This window comes from Sapajus apella, unplaced genomic scaffold (assembly GCF_009761245.1).
Source record: "Sapajus apella isolate SASKATOON/1434 unplaced genomic scaffold, GSC_monkey_1.0 scaffold1, whole genome shotgun sequence".
NCBI lineage: Eukaryota > Metazoa > Chordata > Mammalia > Primates > Cebidae > Sapajus > Sapajus apella.
The window spans coordinates 49573483-49595508 of NW_022436941.1; the positions used below are offsets into that span (position 1 = coordinate 49573483).

Sequence of the window (22026 nt, forward strand, 5' to 3'; positions counted from 1 at the left end):
CAAGTCCATCAGCATTGCCACACAGCATTTAGGACTAAGACAAGGATTTTGTTTGCAAAAGTCACAGGGAAAACTTAATTAATATACTGTATTTACTAAAACCTTCATCAAAACCTATAGCTTCCTAAATATTTTCAGTTTAAAAAAAATCACTATTCGTATCTAATAAATGTATGTACAGTTATATGTTATATATCAACTATTATAGAAAATTTAATGAATTAATATTTTGTTCAATAAAGTAAACTTTGTAAGTTATGAGTTTTCGAACATCAAGAGTCCATTAAAAAAAAAAAACACTAGGATGGTCAGTGCAAATCTACCTTTAATATTTCTGAATTTACAGAGAAATAACATAATGCCTAAGGTTTGCCTTAAAAAGTGCTTTAGCCAAAAATGATTAAACAATACTGCCAAAAGGCTGATAATTATTGAAGCTAGGTGATGAGTACACTGGGACACATTCCTTTATCTTTATTTTTGTGTATACTCTATATATGAAAACTTTCATTTAAAAAAATTTTCTAATTCAGCTTAAACTTCCCCTCTCCCCCAGCCAGGGATTATAATCCAGGGGTATCGGGTCTCGAGTTAGGAATGATGTCCAGTAATATGCATTACATATTTCTGACAAGGTCACCCAAGGGCAGCACTTTTAGAAATACTGGACTCCAGTATATAAATATTAATAAAGAAATGCATAAGACATAAAAAATATCTAAACCTTTTTTCTAATATTAAAATATTCATCTAATTGAGTTTAGAATTAGGATACAAACAAACATTTAGGCCAGTATATGAAGGGGCCTAACATCCATAATAATCATCAAACCATCCCCACACGGTTTCTCACTAGAAACAATAGTACTCACTACCATCTCCTCTTTTAAGTCAGGAAATTCCCAAATATTCAGATCATAAGAACAGTAATAATAAACAGAAATAGTAAGAAGAGTTTTTGAAATATATTTTCTTAGAAAAAATAATGCAGTATTCTGAATGATGAATTGGCCTTTTCTATTGAAACAGAAAATTAAAGCTACAAATCCAATTAATTTTCAATTTTGTTTCATGCTTGGGTGATGATTGGTGATATCACATTATATCAATATCACTTATCTCTAAAGGAATCTATTCACATAGCATATGGTAGGCACTTAAAAACAAGCACCGTCCAAGTTGAAATGATACTCTTATTTTTACAAAGATCTTCCCAAATTGTCTGTAATTGATTTTCAAGCCATAGTTTATAAATATAAAATATAATGCAAGTATTAGTTATAAAAATAAAATAATAAGACTAGTAAGTTATATTAATCACTATGAAAGCAATCTCATTAATTTATAATTATGTGGTATACAATTTGGCAGGACACATAAAAACAGTGCTAAAATATGGCAGAGAGAAAATAACATAGGAAGTACACAGAATAACAAACTATGGGGAAGAAACATGAGAATGTGGTTACCAGGCTATAGATCTGACAAAATCCGTCTTCTGTTCAATACAGATCCCACTTGGAATCCAAAGCAGTATCTGGCATGACTCACAAGGACCTCAACTGCTTCACAGGTTTTATTCATTCTTTCAATGATAGTTTATTAAGCACCTGCTCCTAACATCCATAATAATCATCCCCTAACATCCTAACATCCCGTTCTTTGCCAGGACACAGTGTACCCGGTGGGTAGGAAACAAATGACAGAATAATTGCCTTCTCTTTCAATATGCCAAATACCAGGGTACGTCACAGTCTACATATTTGTTTAAGGTGTCATTATGCTATCATTTTAATCTTAAGATTACCTTATGTCATACGAATCTATGAAAAAGGTAAAAGCATAACATAACTCAGAAGGCCTATTTTAAAAATTTTTAATTTTTATTTCAATTTATAATAGACCCGAGTGTCTCACTATGTTGCCTAGGCTGTTCTCAAACTCCTAGGCTCAAAAGATCCTTCCACCCCAGCCTCCCAAAGTGTTGGGATTATAAGCTCGAGCCACCATGCCCAGCCCAGAAGTCTTATAGGGTCTCTGTTGCATTTAGAAATTCTGAAGGATTTTTTTTTTTTAAGTTAAATTGTCAATGTCATTGCAACAACATAATGGAGAAGAATCTGTGGAAGTAGCTGTAGTCTTTATTTCTAAAAATGAAGAAAGTTAATCATAAAATTTAAACTCTGAAGATAATTACAAGCATAGAGTAAACCAGCAGTTCTCAAATGTTTTAGTTTCAGGACCCCTCTACACATCGAAATTATTGAGAACCCCGAAGAGTTTTCTGTTAATGCCATTAAAATCTGCTGATATTTTCCATATTACAAATGAAAAATTTTTTAAACATTGATAACTCATTTTAAAACATCAATAACAAACCCATTACATGCTAACATAAACAACATATTTTAATGAAAAATTACAGTTATCAAAATAAAAATAAGTTAGTGATAAGGGAGCATTGTTTTATCTTCTTATGAGTCTCCTGAATGTCTGGCTTAATAGAAGACAGCTGGGTTCTCCTATCTCCTCTTGCAATCAATTTGTCTGTTTCTTTTACTATGGTTAAAGTGTATAAAGAAAATCCAGCCGTGTGTGTGTGTGTGTGTGTGTGTGTGTGTGTGTGTGTGTGTGTGTGTGTAACAAAAAAAAAGGAAGAGGATTTTATTAGTCTTTTCAGATAATTATGGGTATTTTTCCTTGACATTACACCAGAATCCAAAATTTGACAAGTGGAAGTTTCCTAGCATTTAGTTGCAATGTGGAAGCATACTCTAGTACTTTAAAATCTACTAGTCTATCTTGTACTTTGAAACCGTCTTTTACCCAGGCATGATTTGCAACAATATGCATTGATTACTTGAAAAATATTAGTTTCTGAGTTATACAGATCTTCAAAATGTTGACACACATTATACAACATAATCATACTGGTTAATATCACTATCAATCTTATATGAAAAGTCTTTACACATTGGGAAACAAGCTCATTTTTTATTTCAAAATTCAAAGTTTCATTTAAAGACTGAACTTTTATCATCAGCAAGAACTATATTTTCCTTGCAATCGCTGGCTTACTCTATTGATTTTCATGAAAATGTCTGCTAAATACTCAAGTCTCAATAAAGTCAAGTTGTCAGTCATTTTTTTCAAGTAAAAATGGCGTGCTACGAAAACAGCAACCAGTTCAATGCACAACTAAAAATCTGCACAAGCACTTTTCTTCAAGACAACTATCACATCTTGGTAATTCGAAATAAGTACTTCATTTGTGACAAAATATTTAAAACACAAGTATTCAAGGGTCTTTTTTACTGCTTCATCAAAGACATTATCTGAAATTAGCACTTTTTAAACTATGGGTATGTGTTGGTAAATGATAACCGGTACCATTTGGTGCCACTACTTTGATGTGTGCAAAGATGCCAGCAGCTAGCAGTTTTGGCCACCATTGTTTTTGCAGTACAAATCTCATGAAAAAGGCAAAAATATCTCAGTGGTTTTTTTTGTGTGTTTGTTTGTTTTGAGACAGGGTCTTGCTCTGTCACCAGGCTGCAGTGCAGTGGCATGACCTCGGCTCACTGCAACCCACGCCTCCTGGGTTCAAGGGATTCCTCTGCCTCAGCACCCCAAGTAGCTGGGACTACAGGCACACACCACCACACCGCACAGGTTTTTTGTATTTTAGTAGAGATGGGGTTTCACCATGTCAGCCAGGATGGTCTCGATCTCCTGACCTCAAGATCCACCCACTGTGGGCTCCCAAAGTACTGGGATTACAGGTGTGAGCCACTGTGCCTGGCCAATATCTCAGTATTTTTATTAAATTAGGTTTGGTCTTGCAGACCCTCCAAAAAAAATCTCAGCAAACCCCAGGGATCCATAAGCCACATTTTGAGAATGACTTAAGTAATCAATAAATATTGATGATTATGATAATGATAGTAAAAATATTTGAAGATTCCCATCTTTAGATCATATCAAGATGAAAGTAGAAATTGTGTTACTACTATTAACATTTTCAGACATGAAAAATCTGTAATCTTCCTGGCAACCAAATTTCAATGTTTAATCTTTTAGACTTAACAACAGCTTTCCTATATTAACCATTTAAACATTTCTCTTTCCAATACAGATACATTCTATTTATCTCCCGGATAATCTTGGAAAATAACCATGTTTTCTTTTTCTTTCCAGCAGTTCTACTAATTTAGATACTGTGGCCTATGTAGCAAAGTTCTACCTTCTGAGATCAAAGTCTTGACTGGCTTTTTGCAAGTTCAGAGATTTTCAGTAAGAGGCAAAGTTGGTAACTAGGTGGAGCTAAACCAACAAGTACAATTTATCCATGAAGCATGGGAAACAAGGCAGCATTAAGTATTCACTATAATGGAAACTAGAGAAACACTCAAAAACAATTCCTCATTTTAAGCAGGTTTTAAAATGTGTTGTATGTTGTTTTGTTTTTTTCAGTGTAGTTGTTTATGTAGTATAATTGAATCTAAATGTATGTGAAATCTGAATTGCTATATGACTTTTCATGTCTGGATATTAAAATATATTCGTAAGTTCCAAAAAAAAGTTTCTTGAATACCTGCTATGCTCCATTCTTAGTATTATCAATACAGTAATGAACCGTAAGAGCTCTTTCATTTTTGTGATGGAAGGTGACAGCCAGTAAATAAGAAGACTTCTAAATAACAAAGGGAATTTAAAAGTGTGAACACTGCTACCAAAGGAACTAGGCAAATGGAGAGTGGCAAGTTGGGAAAAGGGGATCCGTTACTTCACTAAGAACCTGTCTTTGGATCTGAGACTTGAATGACTAAATATGAAGATCTAAAAAAAGAGCTCTCCAAATACAGAGGCCAGCAAGTCACTGAAAGCGAAGCAAGGCAAGTTGGCTGGAAGCAGACTAACCAAAGGGAACAGTAACACAAGATGAGGTCAGAGTCATAGGCAGGGGCCAGGTCTTGAAGGGAACTGAAGGGAACCTGACTTTACATGGTACTTGAAACTTGATGAAACCTATCTGTCTTTTTAAAAATAGAGATGATAAAATCAAAGACATAGGAGGAGAGACAACAGGTTAGTAGTCTCAAGACATGGGTTCAAATTCTACTTCTTCCCATTGTATCTTAGGGGCAAAAAAAGAGGAAAATATTCATCAAGCACTAGTAATTGCCAAACTCTTAATCAGGTACTGAATTTGATCTTGTTTCATTTTATTCAACTTGCATTACTTATTTTCTCAGGCCTGTAAACCTCAGTTTCTAATCCAAGGAAGAGGAGAAGGTAATAATACCTATTGCACCTATATTATGGATTGTCAAAAAGGAACATAAAATGAAATATGTAAAAGTTATTTGATAGCTGAATACGTATTTAAAGGTATTATCCTCTATAGATAAATATCTTTCTTTTTTCATGTTGTAGATTTGTATGACATTTGTTATTGCTAGTCTAGGATATTCTATTTCTGATGTAAAAAAAAAAAAAAAAGACCACACTGTTTGAAGATCTCTTATGACTGTCACCAAACCAAAGGGCTAACGTGGGAATAAAGACACTCCAGAGAGCCAGGCATTCCAATTTAAACTAGAATGAGCCTATGACCTAGATTTTTTTTTCAAACTCTACTCATCCATTTTTTAAACATCCTTTCAATTTACCTACACACCCTTCTAAACCAATTAGAATCAACTTGCAAAGGGATAGACTCTTGTTCCTTGGCATCCTTTCATGGCCATCGAGCTCTTGCTGTCACACACAACACCTGGGAAGTAGTTTCATGCGCTCTCACATTACTGAATAGGAAACTAAGATGATTACAAATCTTTGAAAACATGGAAAGAACTGATAAGGACAGTAAGACAGCCTAATGAATTAACTGTCTAAGAAGGTTGATAAGAAGGGCATTTACACCCAAGAAGAAACTAGCTACTCAAGCACGTTTCACATGTGGAAAAATAAAACCTCAAAAAATCATATTTTAATAAAGTTGCAAATACAATTATTCATAAAAGCTTTCAATATATATTATTTCATTCACTTTAATGGTATCCAAAATAGTGGCCAAAAGTAAATATGTAGAGTACAAACATGCATTCTTTGAAGAGCATTAACTTTAAAGCAAATTGCTGGTTTCATTTGCTAACTTTTTACTTCTGTCAGCTCCTTTAGTTGATTCAAAGGGTGAACTCATAAGATTAAGAATTTTATAATTTATATTTGCAATCACTGGCCCTAGCATACTTCTGGAGCTGGAGTAGATGCTCAAGCAATCTTACCAAATGGAAAGAAAGCTGAGTCCCAAACAAATCCACTTACAATGAATTCTTTAAATTCCAAAATTCTCCAAGCTTACTACTTACCTCTGGTATACAAGCTCCTGTGAAACCAAACAAGCCATTTGCATTGTCACTTTTTTGTATTGTTAATCTTGCAGTAGTATTTTCTTCAGAAATACGAGCTCCTCCATATACAGAGACTAGTTTAAGAATGAATAATTCTTCTCCTTCCTCCTCATTGTCATCTCTTGCAGAAATAATGAATGATTTGTTAGTTTCTCCCTGTCTGAATTCCAGATATCCAGAAATGGGGTGTAAATCACTTTTTGCAGGCATGGCATGAAGTTCATAAATTTCTTCAAGGGTCAGTTTCCGCTCATAGGACCTCACATCCTGCATCAGACCTGTAAATCTGTCATTGCCATTTATCCCTGCTCCAATTCTCAGTATTCCAGGACCTGAAATTAGAGACAAGTTTAAATGCTACAATACCTTCAACTGTCGTGTCCTAAATTATAAGTGTGATTCAGAAAGTAAGCCAACTTTACTGAAAGACATTTCTGGATAAATAAAACTTTTGCATAACTAGTATACAATTAATTGGATATTATCTTCTATTACGATTTTTAAAAAGAAATCCATAATGACTGGGATTTATGATATTTTGTACTAAAGTAATTGGTAACTATCTTCAGATTAGATGATATCCTTAAAAGTAATTTCTATCAGTCTGTCAACATGTCTAGACAAAAAAGCATCTGAACATATACACACAAACGTATACATGTATATATATATGCATGTGTGTATTTGGATAGAAATTTATTCTATGATATTTTAAATTTTATTCTTGCACATTTAAAATGGAATTATTCAATTTCATCACAATTTTTAATTAAGTAATTCATTTTTTAAATTTACTTTAGAGACAAGATCTTGCTCTTTTACCCAGGCTAGAGTGCAATGGCATGATAATAGCTCACTAGAGCCTCAAACTCCTAAGCCCAAGCAATCCAACCACCTCAGACTAACAAGTAGCGAGGCGTCACTACAGGAGTGTGCTGCCATGCTTGGCTAATCTATTTTTTTAGTAGAGATGAGGTCCTGCTATACTGCCCAGGTTGGTCTCAAACTCCTGGCCCCAAGTGATCCTCCCAAAGTGCTTAGATGGGAGGATCTTCAAGGCTTGATGTGTTAGACACACACTCAGTTTAAGTTGTGAGAATTCATAAAAAGTATTTCTACCAGCCAAATATATCTCTTTGTCCAAACAACTAATAGAATAGATGTAGAAACAGAGTAGTTCTTGTTCGAAACATTATATGTAAGACTTAGGGACTTTTTAAAAAAATAATAACATGCAGCCCAACTGTGTCACTATATCTCAATAACAACCCTTTTCATGATTTCACTAGTTCTCCTTTCTTTACTTGTTCCTTCTCTAATAACTAAGATATTTATGTAAGATCTTTAGGTAAGATGAGATTTTGACAGAAATTCTGGGAAAAAGTACAAGCAATTTTCTTGTCAATAGCCTCAGTGAAGGCTGTTTCACAAATCTCCACCCAGATGGCTCTTTCAGGGTAGTCACAAGTATCTGGCATGTTATTGTCATGACTGCTCCCATACCAACTCCAGAGACCACCTTTCTGCCCAGAAAACCAGAATCACCTTTTCACTGGAGCTCCAGATTGTTTGGAAAATCCTATGATGTTGTCTCTCCTATTGAATTATCTGGCAGCTGTAATGATATAAGTTCCCCTGATTCTCACAAAACCACGCCACAGGTCTCACTGTTAGCATACTATCTAGAGTCAAGGATATAGAAATGATCACATCTCCTTTAGTTTTGTTTCTATGATATTTTAAGAGAAATACTGACCTAGAGGTTAAAGGCTTATGTTCAAGTCTTGGTTCCTCTATTACTTGTCTGTGCAATGCTAGCAAATTTATTTACTGACTCTGACCTCTATTTAATATATTAAGTTATTATGAAGTACAAATTAGGTAATGTATGGAAAATGCCTTATAAATATAAAACCCTATAAAAATTTGAGAATTCTAAGCACTTTGCTTCTATGACTAATTCTCTTGAACAAATGTGATCATTATTTCTCTACTTGTAGTGTTAGCTACTTAAGTTACAATGCTAAATCATTCAAAATAAAAGTTATAAAAATACCATTATGTTGCAGTGGTTCATGGAGGGAATATGGTAACTTTCACTCTGCACCTTAATCTACACTTTTCAAATGTCATGGAATATACATGTATTATTTTGACAATAAAGAAGAAAAATATTGAAATATGTATATAGTGTGTGTATATGAAAATGTTAACAGTATGCTTAATGTTTATAGTGACTATCTCTGAATGACTGTAGCAGATTTTTGTAATGATTGTAAATTATTTTTATTGTAAATAATTTCTATTTTTGTTTTATATGTCCAGCTTACAATTTTTCTGTTTTAAACACAGAATTATTTCTTTCAAATACACCTTTTTTGATACTGTGAGATACCACTACAAGTCTACCAAAAGTAAAGATGGAAAAAGCTAAGCATTAATGAAGTGGAACTCTGATACACTAGAGGTGAGAGTGTAATTAGTTCAACTATTTTAGAAAACTGTTAGGCATTATCTACTAAAACTGAGTATTTGTACACACTGTCATTCAGCAATTCCATCCCCAGGAATGTGCTCAACAGAAATGCATATGGCAGGTATGTGGACATCAAAAAACATGTGTACGAGTATTCATATATAATATATATAATATTATATATATAGTACTATATATAATAGACCTGGAAAACAACCCCAACAGAAATTAAAAGTAGCACTAATAAATAATGTTACAGTTACATAAGAGAATTCTAGATGGTAATGGGCACGAACAATCTACAACAGGCAAAAATTTGGAGGAACTTCACAAATAATACTGAGCAAAAGAAGCCAGAGCTTCCAGTGTACCTATTGTTCAGTTATATTTACATAAATTTTAAAATAGGAAAAGCAACTCTTATGCTCTTAAACATGCCAATAGTAGGTAGGCAGGGTGGTGAGTTAGCAACTGGAGAGGAGTCAAAGGTGGCATCTGGAATACTCTGTTTCTTGATCTGGGGGATGATTACATGAGTACTGGAGCTGATGAATTTAAGTTTTAAAAATTTCATTTACCTGTATATTTATAATATACATACTTATATATTTTTATAATTTAAAGTGCACTACAGGTTAATAACTTTATATATACTGTGAAACTTATCTTTCCAAGTTACAAATTACAAAAATAACAAGTTCTTTGCAGTAAGCCAGAGAAAAAAACACCAGTTCCCACTTCCCCCAATCTTTTCCATTCTCATTCCACCAACACTACCATCACCAAAAGAATCAAGGCTAACAGATACTTTTCTGTTATTCACACAGCCAAAATTAAATAATACCACAGAGCGCTGTAAGCACAATCCATGGGATTGAAATTGGTAGATATGTGCATGTTTCTCTGGCCTATTTTTTTCTTTTCCCCTCTGGGAAAAAATACAACCAAATAACTAATATAAGAGGTTCAGAGGAAAACACTCTATTAAGCTATAGCCATATAAGCTCTACTCTATCTTCTGCTAAATATAAAAAAGAATGAAATCATAGGATAGAAGGGCTGAGAGGGAATGGTGACTATAATGCGGATAACCAGTATTTGTGTGCATGCACATACAAATGTGCTTCTTGAGGAATCAGTACATGATCTAGTTTAAAGACAAAAAAGATTATCTCTTTAAAGCACTCCACAGAGTTCACCAAGTTACCTCCTGATAGTATAAACCCATAATCTCTTTTCACTGTGATTTGATTTTTTCTCTTCTGCTTTCTTTTCAACCTCATGCCCACAACCCTCTACCTCCAGCAATACTGAACTAGCAGCAGCTCCCCAGATACAACATGCTGTTTCACATTTCAATTCCTTTGTTCATTCCTCTGCCAGGAATATCACTCCCCATCCCTCCTACTATCCACAGAAGGACAAATGTTCCTCTTTCATTTTTTTCCTTTCTTCCTACAAGTTATCATCATGATATATTACACATCTCTCTGCTAGTGCTTATTCCAGGTTCTTCAAGTCCAAAACTGTCTGATTCATTTCTGCAACACTCAGCACAGAATTTATCATGATTTTGGCAGGCACATAGTTTTGATTAAAGAAATTAAACCAATGCATAAGTAGAGTTTCAAATACATGTTAACATTTTTAAAATCTAAATTTTAATGAAAAATTTTAGATACTTCAAATTTCAGTGTCTTAACTGTGATGATGACCCTCACCATCAGTAATGGCTTCTCCTTTCAGACTCTTGATTCCCCTGGGTATTGCATGTCCATCCAGGTAGAATTCTATTATTCCATCATCCAGGATAATTAGTAGATGAAGCCAAATACTTTCTTCTAAATATTTCATGACTGTTGTCTTGGCAATGTACGTAGCATTGGAACCCAAGGTTTTATAATGAAGGGAAAGCGTCACATGGGATTCATTTGTTTGAATTTTTACCCCGTAGTAGATGCTTCCATTACCATCATCCTTTGCTATAATGAATCCATTCGTATTGGCATTGGGCATTACCCAAGCTGAGAATGTAAAGTTGGCAATGGTATTATTCCTGGAGGGGTGGTATTTTGGACTAACAGTCCCAAATGCACCCTCTAGTCCACTGAAGTACAAAGCATCTGTTCCACTATGGTGACGCCGCATGTGTTGTTGTAAATGCACACTGGTGGGGAAAATTCCAACCAGTAAAAAATCTATCATTGGTGGCAAACCAGCAGGGAACTCACTGGACAGTATTTCCCAGCCCAGTCGTACATCACCAAACACGCCCTGTTGCCTCAAAATGGTGAAGTTGGTAAAATAAGACATATCATCTTCAGACAGGACATCTTCTGCCACTTCTCTCTCTAAACACTCTGAATCCAAGATGAAAACTCCAAAGGGATCATCATTGAATGGAATCATTACTGTCACCTGGAGGCTGGTTTCTGCTAGTTGGCCCCCAGGACCTGGGGATCCACCTGTAACAAGAAAATTTATTAGTGAGGAGCTAGAATTTCAAGTACTTTCCAGTATAATGTGAGGAAAACAGGATTTGTTTAGCAGACAAACTTCTGGTTAAGTAATTTACTCATTATCAATGAACAATAGTGTCACCATTGGCTTTCACCACATTTTAGGGGCAGGAAATAAAATAATATTAGCTCAGCACAATTTTATTGATAATCAGTCAAGCCTGAGAAGAGCATATGAACTAGAAAGGTTTGATTCTGTGCTTAAAACCAAAAGTGATGCAAAAATTCATTGCTTAAATTATGACACAAAGATCAAGCTTTAAGCTTCCATGAATCTTTATCTCCTACTTTCCATTATGTCTTATTGAAGACACTATACTTGGTGTGCAGAAAGTCTATTTGCAAGTTAGAGGATGGATGTGGCCTCCATCCCTAAACCTGAACTAAACTAAGTTATCAGAAAAGTGAATGTTAAGAATAACACTTGAATCAAGAAGGGTTTGACATTTCAAATCAGATAGTCATGACACAAATGCTTTACCAATTGCATTTTGTATACGGCTTTAATTATTCAAGTATAAAATATAAAATTTAGTAAAAATAAGACATGGAAATAAAATAACACACGGAAAAACACAGTACCTGAAATGTTTACAAGTTTTAAAATATAAAATTCATTGAATTCAGGAATTTCATCTGGAAAAGCATGGAGAACGATCGGTTTTGCTTCTTCTCCCTCCATGAAGTTAACAGCTCCTGAAGTTTCATAGAACTCCTGTCCAGGCTGCAAAGCGGAACCATTCTGAAAGAGCTGCCAAGACACAGAAACACTGCCAAAGCATCCTTGGTGTCTCAAAATCCTATGAAATAAATTAAAGAAAATTTATAAGTAGCGGATCTTACTGTCTAATGAGAGCTTCCGGTGTTAATCAAGGAAACATTTTTACTATCTATCATCTTTCAATAAACAACCCAGCTAGTTCTACTATGCAAACTATGAAGAATTTCATGGGAAGAGAAGAATGAGGTAGAACGTTAATAAAGAGAAGCAGTCTTAAAAGTCTTGCCTTCAAATCCAAACTGAAAGATAACTTCCAAGCTCCATCACAAAATACTACATGACAGTTGTCAAAAGTTTTCCCAAAGCAAAGTACAGGGTGGAAGCAGTTACATATCATCTGAGAGAGGAGTTCCTAAAGATCTTGGATAATTCAAGCTTCTCAGTCTCGTGAAGGATTGAAGTTTGAATGAGGGAGGTGGGGAGAATAATTTCTGCTTGCCAGCTGAAGTTGTTTTTTTTTTTTTTTAAGATAAGTGGCAACAGCATAAACAAAGTTTACCACTCATTCAGACAGCCAACTTTGAAATTACTCAATTCTTAAATTATTAAATTTTGAAGGATTAACAATATTTCAGTTTTTCACATACTTAATGGTTTTATTTTATTTCATTCAATTTTAAATTTGCCTTCTCTAAATATGCTTACCAAAATGCATTAGTCTTTCCTTCTTCCACTGCTTTGTCTATGGGCTCCAAAGAAAAAATGCCATTTGGATCATCATTAGCTTCAATTATTACTGTAGCTACTCCATATTGATATACTACTGTATCACCTAAATTAAAAATAGAAAAGTCAAAATAACAGAGAGTAGCTAACTTACTATTAAATATATATATATTTTAATTAAGAAAGTTTATAATTCAGCTCAAATTTTTAGCAAGAATTCCTCACTGCAGGTCATACAAACAAATGCAAAATACTGCTCCATATTTCCAAGATGTTTATGTACACACACATATATACAAACATACATACAAAGAGATGGCTACATAAATTCAAGATAAAATAGCTCCTATTTTGTTTTTTAGTTACAAATGAACTATTTTATTGAAAAACTCACTTTTCTTCAAATACAAATATAGCTTCAATAGCTTAATTAGAAATCAAAAATATAATTTCTTCTAATTTCAAATTTTTGAGGGATATTCTTTTATTTCATAAAACTAATAAAGGATTACTCGATAACATAAAAATACTACTGTCCATGTTCACTGGAATCACTGACCTGAGCGTTCCCCTTTACATCTCTGCCTTCAGGCAGTGAAGTTTGATCTGGTTCTACATAGAACAAAGCAATGACCACGGTTTTGAGCTTGCTTCCTTTCTACTCCAGTTCTTTGCACAGCATGTTAGCACTGCTACTTCCCTGAGGTCCTTATCTCTTCATCTTTACTCCAGCTGTTGCATAGGGGAGCAAGTCCTTCCCATCTTCACTCACCTAACTTATCACTCCTGAAAACCCACCTCAAGCAACAAGTCTTCCAGGAATTATTCCTTGAATCCCCAAATTAAGCAAAGCGCCTCTCCAGTGTGCTCTTATGGCACTTTGCTCTTTGTCAGTCTATCATAACAATGATCATATTATACTGGGACACACATACACATACAGATATACACACAAAATTTTACTATATGGTCCTTGGACAAATGATTCTTATTCAATTCCATGCCCTGAAAATAATAGATGCTCAGTAACTGGTGCACAGAATTTATTTATTGATGAACTGATGCAACTAACACTTTCAAAATTAGATGTATACAACACCTACAGCTAAAATTATAGAAACAAATTATATATAGCAAACCAGCTCATCAAAAAAATTTATACAAATATATTACTGTACTCAACTTCACTTGAAAATTCAATAGAAAAAAGACATAAAAATGGTAAATCATCGTGTAGAAAATGCTGACAATAAATAAAGAGCATGTAATAAAATCTAACAAAAATAATAAAACCTAACTTGGGCAGGGTTCTATTATCACGTGCATTTGTAATGCAACATGTCCCAGGTGGTGCTGAAAATTCATTCTGTTTCTCTATTAGATGAACTGGGAATATTTAACAAGGGCTTGAAGGATGGCCATATCCTTTGATTCAATATCAGAGCATATGCTCTAAATGATAAGTATCAGGCTAAACAGCCACTGCCAGCACTAGGTCATGTCAGAGATGCTGCCTCTACAGAGTCCCATCATGGGCCCCACAAGTCTTTGATGTTTCCATATCATAATGGAGGAAAGAAAAAGAGGAAAAGAGCTATTACAAGTTCTAGAGATTTTTGTCATCTGAGCCTTCTTAACTAAAGCAATTGGATTCTCAAATGCCATCATTTCTGAAAAAATATTAAAGTCAAATGCAGCAGCAGTACAGGTAACACACATACCACAGGCCAATAACCCAATCACATCTTGTGTTCTCCCTCTCTCTTTCTCTCAAAATCAAATGATATATATATATATACACACACACACACACACACACACACACATAGATACACATACACACATACACATATATGTATATATATATTTCTGCAGTGACATATTTCACAGAAAAAACTAATTAAACTCTTTTTCAAGAGCCAATTTCCAGCTGGGCACAATGGCTCACACCTGTAATCCCAGCACTCTGGGAGGCCCAGGTGGGCGGATTGCTTGGGGTCAGGAGTTCTAGGCCAGCCTGGCCAACATATCGAAACCCTGTGTCTACTAAAAATACAAACATTAGCCAGGTGTGGTGGTACCAGCCAATAGTCTCAGCTACTCAGGAGGCCGAGGCAGGACTTGAACCTGGGAGGCAGAGGTTGCAGTGAGCCGAAATCACACCACTGCACTCCAGCCTGGGTGACAGAGTGAGATTCCATCTCAAAAAAAAAATAAAAAAGTCAATTTCCATACTCTTCACAAGAGGTTCAGAATGTTTCATTCATTATTTAACCACATTGGCATTTTTTTCCTAATGATAGTTTAACCACAGTGACTTTTTTGAGATAAAAATTTTTACCAGAATCACACTGATAAATATCATCAAGTATTTCTAGAGTAAATTCTATTAAGATATTGTCACTCCATCATCACTTTTCTATACTTCACAGTAAAACTTTGTTTTCCACTTTTACTTCACTAAAATTATTTTTATCTGTAGCAATTCCTTTCATTTAAACTTCATGATTGGATTCGCCAAATATTTTTAGTCTACATAAGATCTGAAGATGTTTATTGCAATTGTGAAATTGCCCTTGTGGCTTTTTGTTTGTTTGTTTTTGTTTTTGTTTTTGTGACGGTGTCTCACTCTATCACCAGGCTGGAGTGCGGTGGCGCAATCCCGGCTCACTGCAATTTCCATTTTCCAGTTTTAAGCAATTCTCCTGCCTCAGCCTCCTGAGCAGCTGGGACTACAGGCATGTCCCACCATACCCAGCTAATTTTTTTTTTTTGTATTTTTAGTAGAGATGGGGTTTCACCATGTTGGCCAGGATGGTCTTGATCTCTTGGCCTCATGATCCCCCCGCCCTGGCCTCCCAAAGTGCTGGGATTACAGGTATGAGCCACCAAGGCAGCCATGCCCTTGTGGCTTTTTCCTACAAAGTCAAATTTTCCTCACAAGATAATAGCTTTTAGTTTTAACTTTTTTGTGTGTTTTCTTAGTTAAGCTATGTGAAAAATGAGAGGCAGAGAAAAACAAAAGGAGAAAAAGAGGAAGGGGAATAGAAAGAGAGACAGCAATCAAGAAGGTCAAAGAGATAGGGAGAATGAAAAACACAGCTAAAACAGTAATTAAGAGATCTCTTTCTCTTTCTCTTTCTAAATCTTTTAGTCCAAAAGGCACAAGGTGGAACACAATGTTGGCAATCCACTGGGGGTGGCAGGTAGGGCACCACAGCGACCTGATGCAAACATTAGAGCTCATGACGGCATCTCTGTGGGAGAACACACACTATTGTATTCAGGGTGATGGGGCATCATATCTTTAACTTACTCTCAAAAGGTTCAAGGGGAAAAAAAAAAGAAATATCAAGAGAAGCTATAGGCCTTTCCAATTTACGGATGAAAGAGCCCAAACATTCTCAAATCCCAAAGAGTGGGGTCAAAACATCCTGTTTCATTTATAGTATGGAGAAGAAGGACAAGCACATCTTTTTCCCTTGCAAATTGTCATTCATTCTGGCCATGGTTCCAGAGAATTATCAAACAGTTGAAGTTAGCTGCCTACAGAATTAAGCTTCCCAACCAAGTGTGCCAGCACCCTGCTCCAAGGAAAATGCTACAGGATACCCATCCCTTAAGTGGCTGGGTGACTAAGCAATGCCTAGGGAAGCTGCCTAAGGCCTGTTACTTTTAGCAGTAAGAATTCACTTCCTTGTATATCAGAATTTTCTATTTGTGCCATATTGTAAGAGAAGGTTTAAAAGGATGCCATCAGGTATGCTAAATACATAAATGCTCAACACATATATTCCTCACCCCATTTCTCAAGAAAGCAATGAAACAATTTTGCCCTTGAACAGTACAAATATAGTTAGGCCCTGCTCGTCCCCATTATTGGACAGTAGTGCTTAACTTCACCTTATTAAAGCACGGTGGCAGATCTGCCATAAAAAAGTATAATTTACTTACCTGTTGAATTAAAGAGGGTGATATAAAAAGGCTCATCTGTTTCTGGGATACCATCTTCATTAACAAATATGGATATGCTCTGCTCTCTACTTCCAATCTCAAAAATGAGCATTTCTCCTTTTTCAACAGGAACAAAATCTCTCTCTCTTGCAGTAGCCTTCCCATCCATGGTAGCATACTGGACTGTGCAAGTCCCATCAATAGATCCATTTCTGAGGACTGTAAAGTTGGCAGTCTCACCTTCCTGAACCCTCACTACACGAGGTTCTGAAATATCCAGAAAGAAAGAACACGTGAGTTTTTCTGATTCCATCACATATTTTCAGATCACATTGTGCTTCTCCCTGTGCTCCATGAGAGAAGCCTTCTACCATGTCTTTGCTAAAATAATTAGCTCTGTTCCCAACTCTGACATGAGTCCCCTCTGATTACTTCAACAGCCAATGGTTGTCCTCTTGCCTTAATTCCTAAAAAATTCATTATCTTCAACATTGAATTTGTCACCAAATTGCATGCTATTTCAAATCCTTTGCCTATTATTTCATAAATCTCATTTCCAAGTTGACGATTTAACTTCCTTGAGAACAGGCCCAGAGGTCTTATGTTTTATATTTGTCACAGCAGTTACCAGAAGTTTGAACACAAGGCTAATTCCATTAAGTACACATTAACTGAAGGTTAAGAATGTGACTCAATAAAATATAAAAGGTTTAAAAGATTCCTGCATTTGGTAAATTAACCTATGTATAGATGACAAAAAGGATTCAAGAAAGAATTAGACATAAACCGTTTCATAAACAAAACTAAAAGATGCTTCGGGTAGCAAAAGACAGCTCTAAATAAAGCGTTAAAGTGGCAAAATGAAAAAACTTTAATTAATATTTCCATTAAACATTAGTTTTTATAGTACATAGCCATCCATTAGGCATAATACTCAGGTCCTTCTAATACATAATCTTGCCCTGAACCAGCTAGACTGTGTATTAGAAGAATCACATGGAGAAGCGTTATTTTCTGCACAAAAGAAAAAAAATACTCATAAATGTGAGGGGGGAAAATGGTAACAAAACAGTACTTATTTTCCTTTGCTTCAGAAATTTTTTAAAAGTATTTGTTAAAACTTCGAATAGATTAAATAACAACCCTCAAATGAATCATAAAATCCTATTTAAACAAGCATCAATTGTGCTTTATTGAAAATGTTCAGTGAAAACTGCTATATGTGTGTGTGTGTGTGTGTGTATATATATATACATATATATACACTGCTTAAGAAATATGTAAGCTCATTCAAGTAAGATAGCAATACCACCTGCAAAATAAATAGGGTCATCATTTCTTCTAATCCTCAGAGTTGCAGTTGTTCTGTTTCCCACTTTAGCTCCTCCAGTGGCATTCAGTAGGATAATGGTAAATTCTTCCATTTCTTCTGGAATCTTTGGAAAATGTTACATGTTTTAAGTCAGGTGACTTATACATATAAATTATATTATATATTCTTAAATTATTGAGTTTTTTTTTAAAGCACCATTAATACTACTATTATTCATTTCCTTTTCTGAGGCAAAACCTTCCCTAACATACTCAGATAAAACTCAGACCACCCCCAAAACTATTTTCATCTGCATTCATACAAACAGCCACTTTATTTAGACTATGAAATTTAATGGAAATATAGATATTTTACCTTATATAAGCTAAAAACAGATATACCAAAGAGGTTATATTACTTCTGTAGGAAAATGGGAAACATGTTGATTTTTAAGATGAAACATAAAAATAACTTTTTGAACACTTAGAGCAGAGTTTTTCATAGTAACTAAAGCTCAGCAAGCTCACAAGTCCTCTTAACAAAGCTTACTAAAGTTTCACCTGCATAGTTCATACAGGCCTTACTCCATGCCCTAACAAGATTTGATTCCCCATATTTCTAAGCCTAAATGGATCCTCAGGTGAACAGTTTATTTTTCACTTCATCCCTCTGAACTGGTGTTCTCCCCCAAACAAAACAGAAAGGGTGTTAGAATTTTGTCTCTTGAGGAATGGGTCTGAGGGAAAGGGGACCGTCCTCCATAGCTGTTCTAAGTGCCGCTCTCCACAGACAGGTTTACTCCCTGTTGTTACTAAGATCTTTCTCTTTACTATCAGAAAGAAAAAACACCATGTTTGGTCCATGACTCATATGGCCCCGTGTCTTGATGCTGAGACTGAACCATAGAACGCTTGATAGATGGCCTTGCCTTCAAAGGGACTAAATACAAGCCGAGGGCTTCACCTCTTCCACAACTAAGAATCCCTGATACTGGATACATGAGCAATGTCACTGACCACTGTCAGTTCTAGAGTTCAACATGCCTTCAGAGAAACAAAAAAATAATACTGCTCTTTTGGCTTACGGTCAGACACTGTCACACCTGAGTTCTTTATCACAAACTTTTATCACAAAATATACTACCAGGTGTTTAATTATTTAATAAAAAAATTATTATTGAGCAACTACCACAAGTAAGGCAGAAAGTTATATGCAATATTTACCTCATCTGGAAGGGAGTAAATTGTGATATTTTTTGAAAATTCCTTATCTCCAAAGACAATAATCCCTTGTATGGGAAATACATCTTGCGTAAAGTCTGGACTAACCACCCATGATACACTAACATCACCAAAGTTGCCTCGATTTCTTACTACATCATAAAGAGCTGCAAAACAGAAACATACTTATTACATATGAATACATAACTAAATTTAAAATGATGAGTAAAGAAATTGGTCAAATAAACAAAAATAAAAACAACACTTCTTTTTAATAAACGCCAACTATTTGCTTAACACAGCTTTTAAGGTACATATAAAAATATATTAGCCTGTTCCTCCCTCTGTAGGTATATAATTAATAGAATAAATGGACTCAACCTTTTCTAGTTTGGGATTTCAGAAGTCAGTTGGCATGGGAAACAGAATGATAATAAATTAGGCACACCTATCATAAAGTCCTGTAAGGATATCTGCTAAAAGCAGTTACAGAAAGCTGCCAGCTCAAGTGTGATTTCCTTACCCAGACAGACACTGCTCTAAAAATAAAATATTTATCATTTCCTGTCACCTCAATAGTTTCCTAGCAATAGTTCTTAGTTTTAAGGTTCTCCGTATTTGGATGGACTTGTGCTTGGGTGTTTGAGTTGCACTGCAGATGTTTAATTAGTATCAAAATATAACTGAAGTCATCAGTACCATCACAATACTATGTAAGAAATATAAATCATGATCCTAAATATGACTCCAAAAAAAATTCTTCACTATGTGGAATTTCTAAGGCAGGGTGAGCAACTGGAAATAACTAGCTAATAACGAAATAACTAAAATATATATATATATATATATATATATATATATATATATTTCTTCTTCAGTACACAGAAATACAATATAAGATACAGAATAAATTACCACTATAGATATCATCTCCTTTGCTTTCATTTATCATCACAATTAGATCATCAGAAACAAATTCTATAATCCCATGAGGATCATCATTTTTCAGAATCGTTATATTGACAATGGTAGCACTTCCCAACTTGCTTTCCCGTTCTCCATGGCTGCTGAGGACTACCCAGTAGTGTTCATCCAACTAAAATGAATGCATCAAAAGTGGGGAAATTATAAAGTTGACATTTTCAAAACAAATTAAAAACTATAAATATTCAAGAATATTATATTCTCAAATTTTCAGAAATGTATAACTCACTAAAAGGACAAAAGAGGTGATACTATTCCTTAAAAAATTAACATTTTCCTGTCAATTAAGAGAGATACCAAAAATATGTATACATTCTCCGAAAAGAGACAGAGAGAAACAATGATAATACTCTGAAATGATAAGAAAACTGAATATTATCCCTGATGATCTAGTCATTTAAACTTACAAGAGTGAATAAAATAAAATTAATTTAAGAGCTACACATGCATTGGTGAGTAAGCATAATGGAACTATACTTGGTTCCATTAATATAAAACTCAAATTTCTTTTTTTCAACAAAGTAATTCTACAGCAGAATTTCTTCAGTTTAAAATCACATCATTAAAAGTTCAGTCAATACATATTACCTAAAGGAAGCCTTAACATGAATAAAGCTAAAGGGAGATGAAAACTGATCATACACTGAAAGTCTAAAATTATATGGTATTTTTTTATGTGGGACAAAAATACACCATTTTAATTTGAATGAGTCTTCATTTTTTAACCTTTTGTTAAAAATTTTCCAAATCTATGTACTTCTTAATCTTTTCTTGCCCACCTCTTTACTGTCTCCTTGCCAATGTTCAAAATATTTATATTCATAATATACCAAATACTATCAATATTACAGAGAAATACAAAGAAAAAATAAAATCCCATACCTCTGGTATTCCATCCAATCTTGCTAGTAAGGTGATCACTATCTCCCTTTCTCCAGGTTTAAATTCTAGCACTCCCGTGTTTCCATAGAATTCATTGCTATCTCTTGGCTCTACTCGGTAGTGTAGAAACTGCTTAACAAGGGATCCCCTCGATCGGATGATGTGGAGCTCTACAGATTCTCCTTCCTTTAAAAAAAAAAAATCCACAAAAGTTGAAACCCTTTGAGATCATTCTTCTGAAGTTGTGAGCAGGGAATAAATGGAAGTTTTTTCCATACTTACTTTTATAACATAGGGTCCTCTGGAAGCAGGAGAAAATTCAAAAACTCCCCCAGGGTCATCATTTTCCAAAATAATTAGGTCACAGCTAGTATATCCAGATTTCAGCACTTGATTTTCCACGTTAACCCTAGAGAAGTCAGAGGAAAAAATGGCAACCACTACTTACAGGCTTACTTCTGAATTTTGCAGGCTTTTAAAGCAGTATTTACAACTCTTCTAGATAATGAAAAGGAAGGCTATTAGGAATTAGACCTTACATGCATTTATGTGTGTTGAAATCATTTAAAATCAAAAGAGTTTTACTCAAAACAGTTATGAAAGAACTTCTATTTCTGAATTCACTATATCTTTTTTATTACTAAACACTACATATGTACACCAAGAATATTGTAACCAAAGGTTCTCAATATATTTTATTTATATAAAGTATCAAAATTTGCAGATTTGATCCCAGTTTTAGAAAAATTTAATTTGTAACATGTAGTTAGAAGATATCTTAAAACATAATTGTTTCGATTTTACATACACTTGAAT

At 34.6% G+C, this 22026-nt stretch overlaps 1 protein-coding gene across 5 annotated transcripts in view; it reads right to left on the reverse strand.

Moving 5' to 3' along the window:
• The window catches only part of ADGRV1 (adhesion G protein-coupled receptor V1), a 565868-nt gene that overhangs the window by 474908 nt on the left and 68934 nt on the right, over positions 1–22026 (reverse strand). For all 5 annotated transcript variants that reach the window (XM_032276299.1, XM_032276290.1, XM_032276319.1 and 2 more), the window contains 10 exons: positions 21493–21619; positions 21211–21396; positions 20260–20440; positions 19348–19511; positions 18125–18248; positions 16813–17079; positions 12838–12964; positions 11994–12211; positions 10614–11357; positions 6375–6748 (listed from right to left, as the gene is read on the reverse strand). In XM_032276299.1, the coding sequence (XP_032132190.1) occupies positions 6375–6748; positions 10614–11357; positions 11994–12211; positions 12838–12964; positions 16813–17079; positions 18125–18248; positions 19348–19511; positions 20260–20440; positions 21211–21396; positions 21493–21619 (2512 nt within the window). The remainder of the gene's footprint in view (positions 1–6374; positions 6749–10613; positions 11358–11993; positions 12212–12837; positions 12965–16812; positions 17080–18124; positions 18249–19347; positions 19512–20259; positions 20441–21210; positions 21397–21492; positions 21620–22026) is intronic.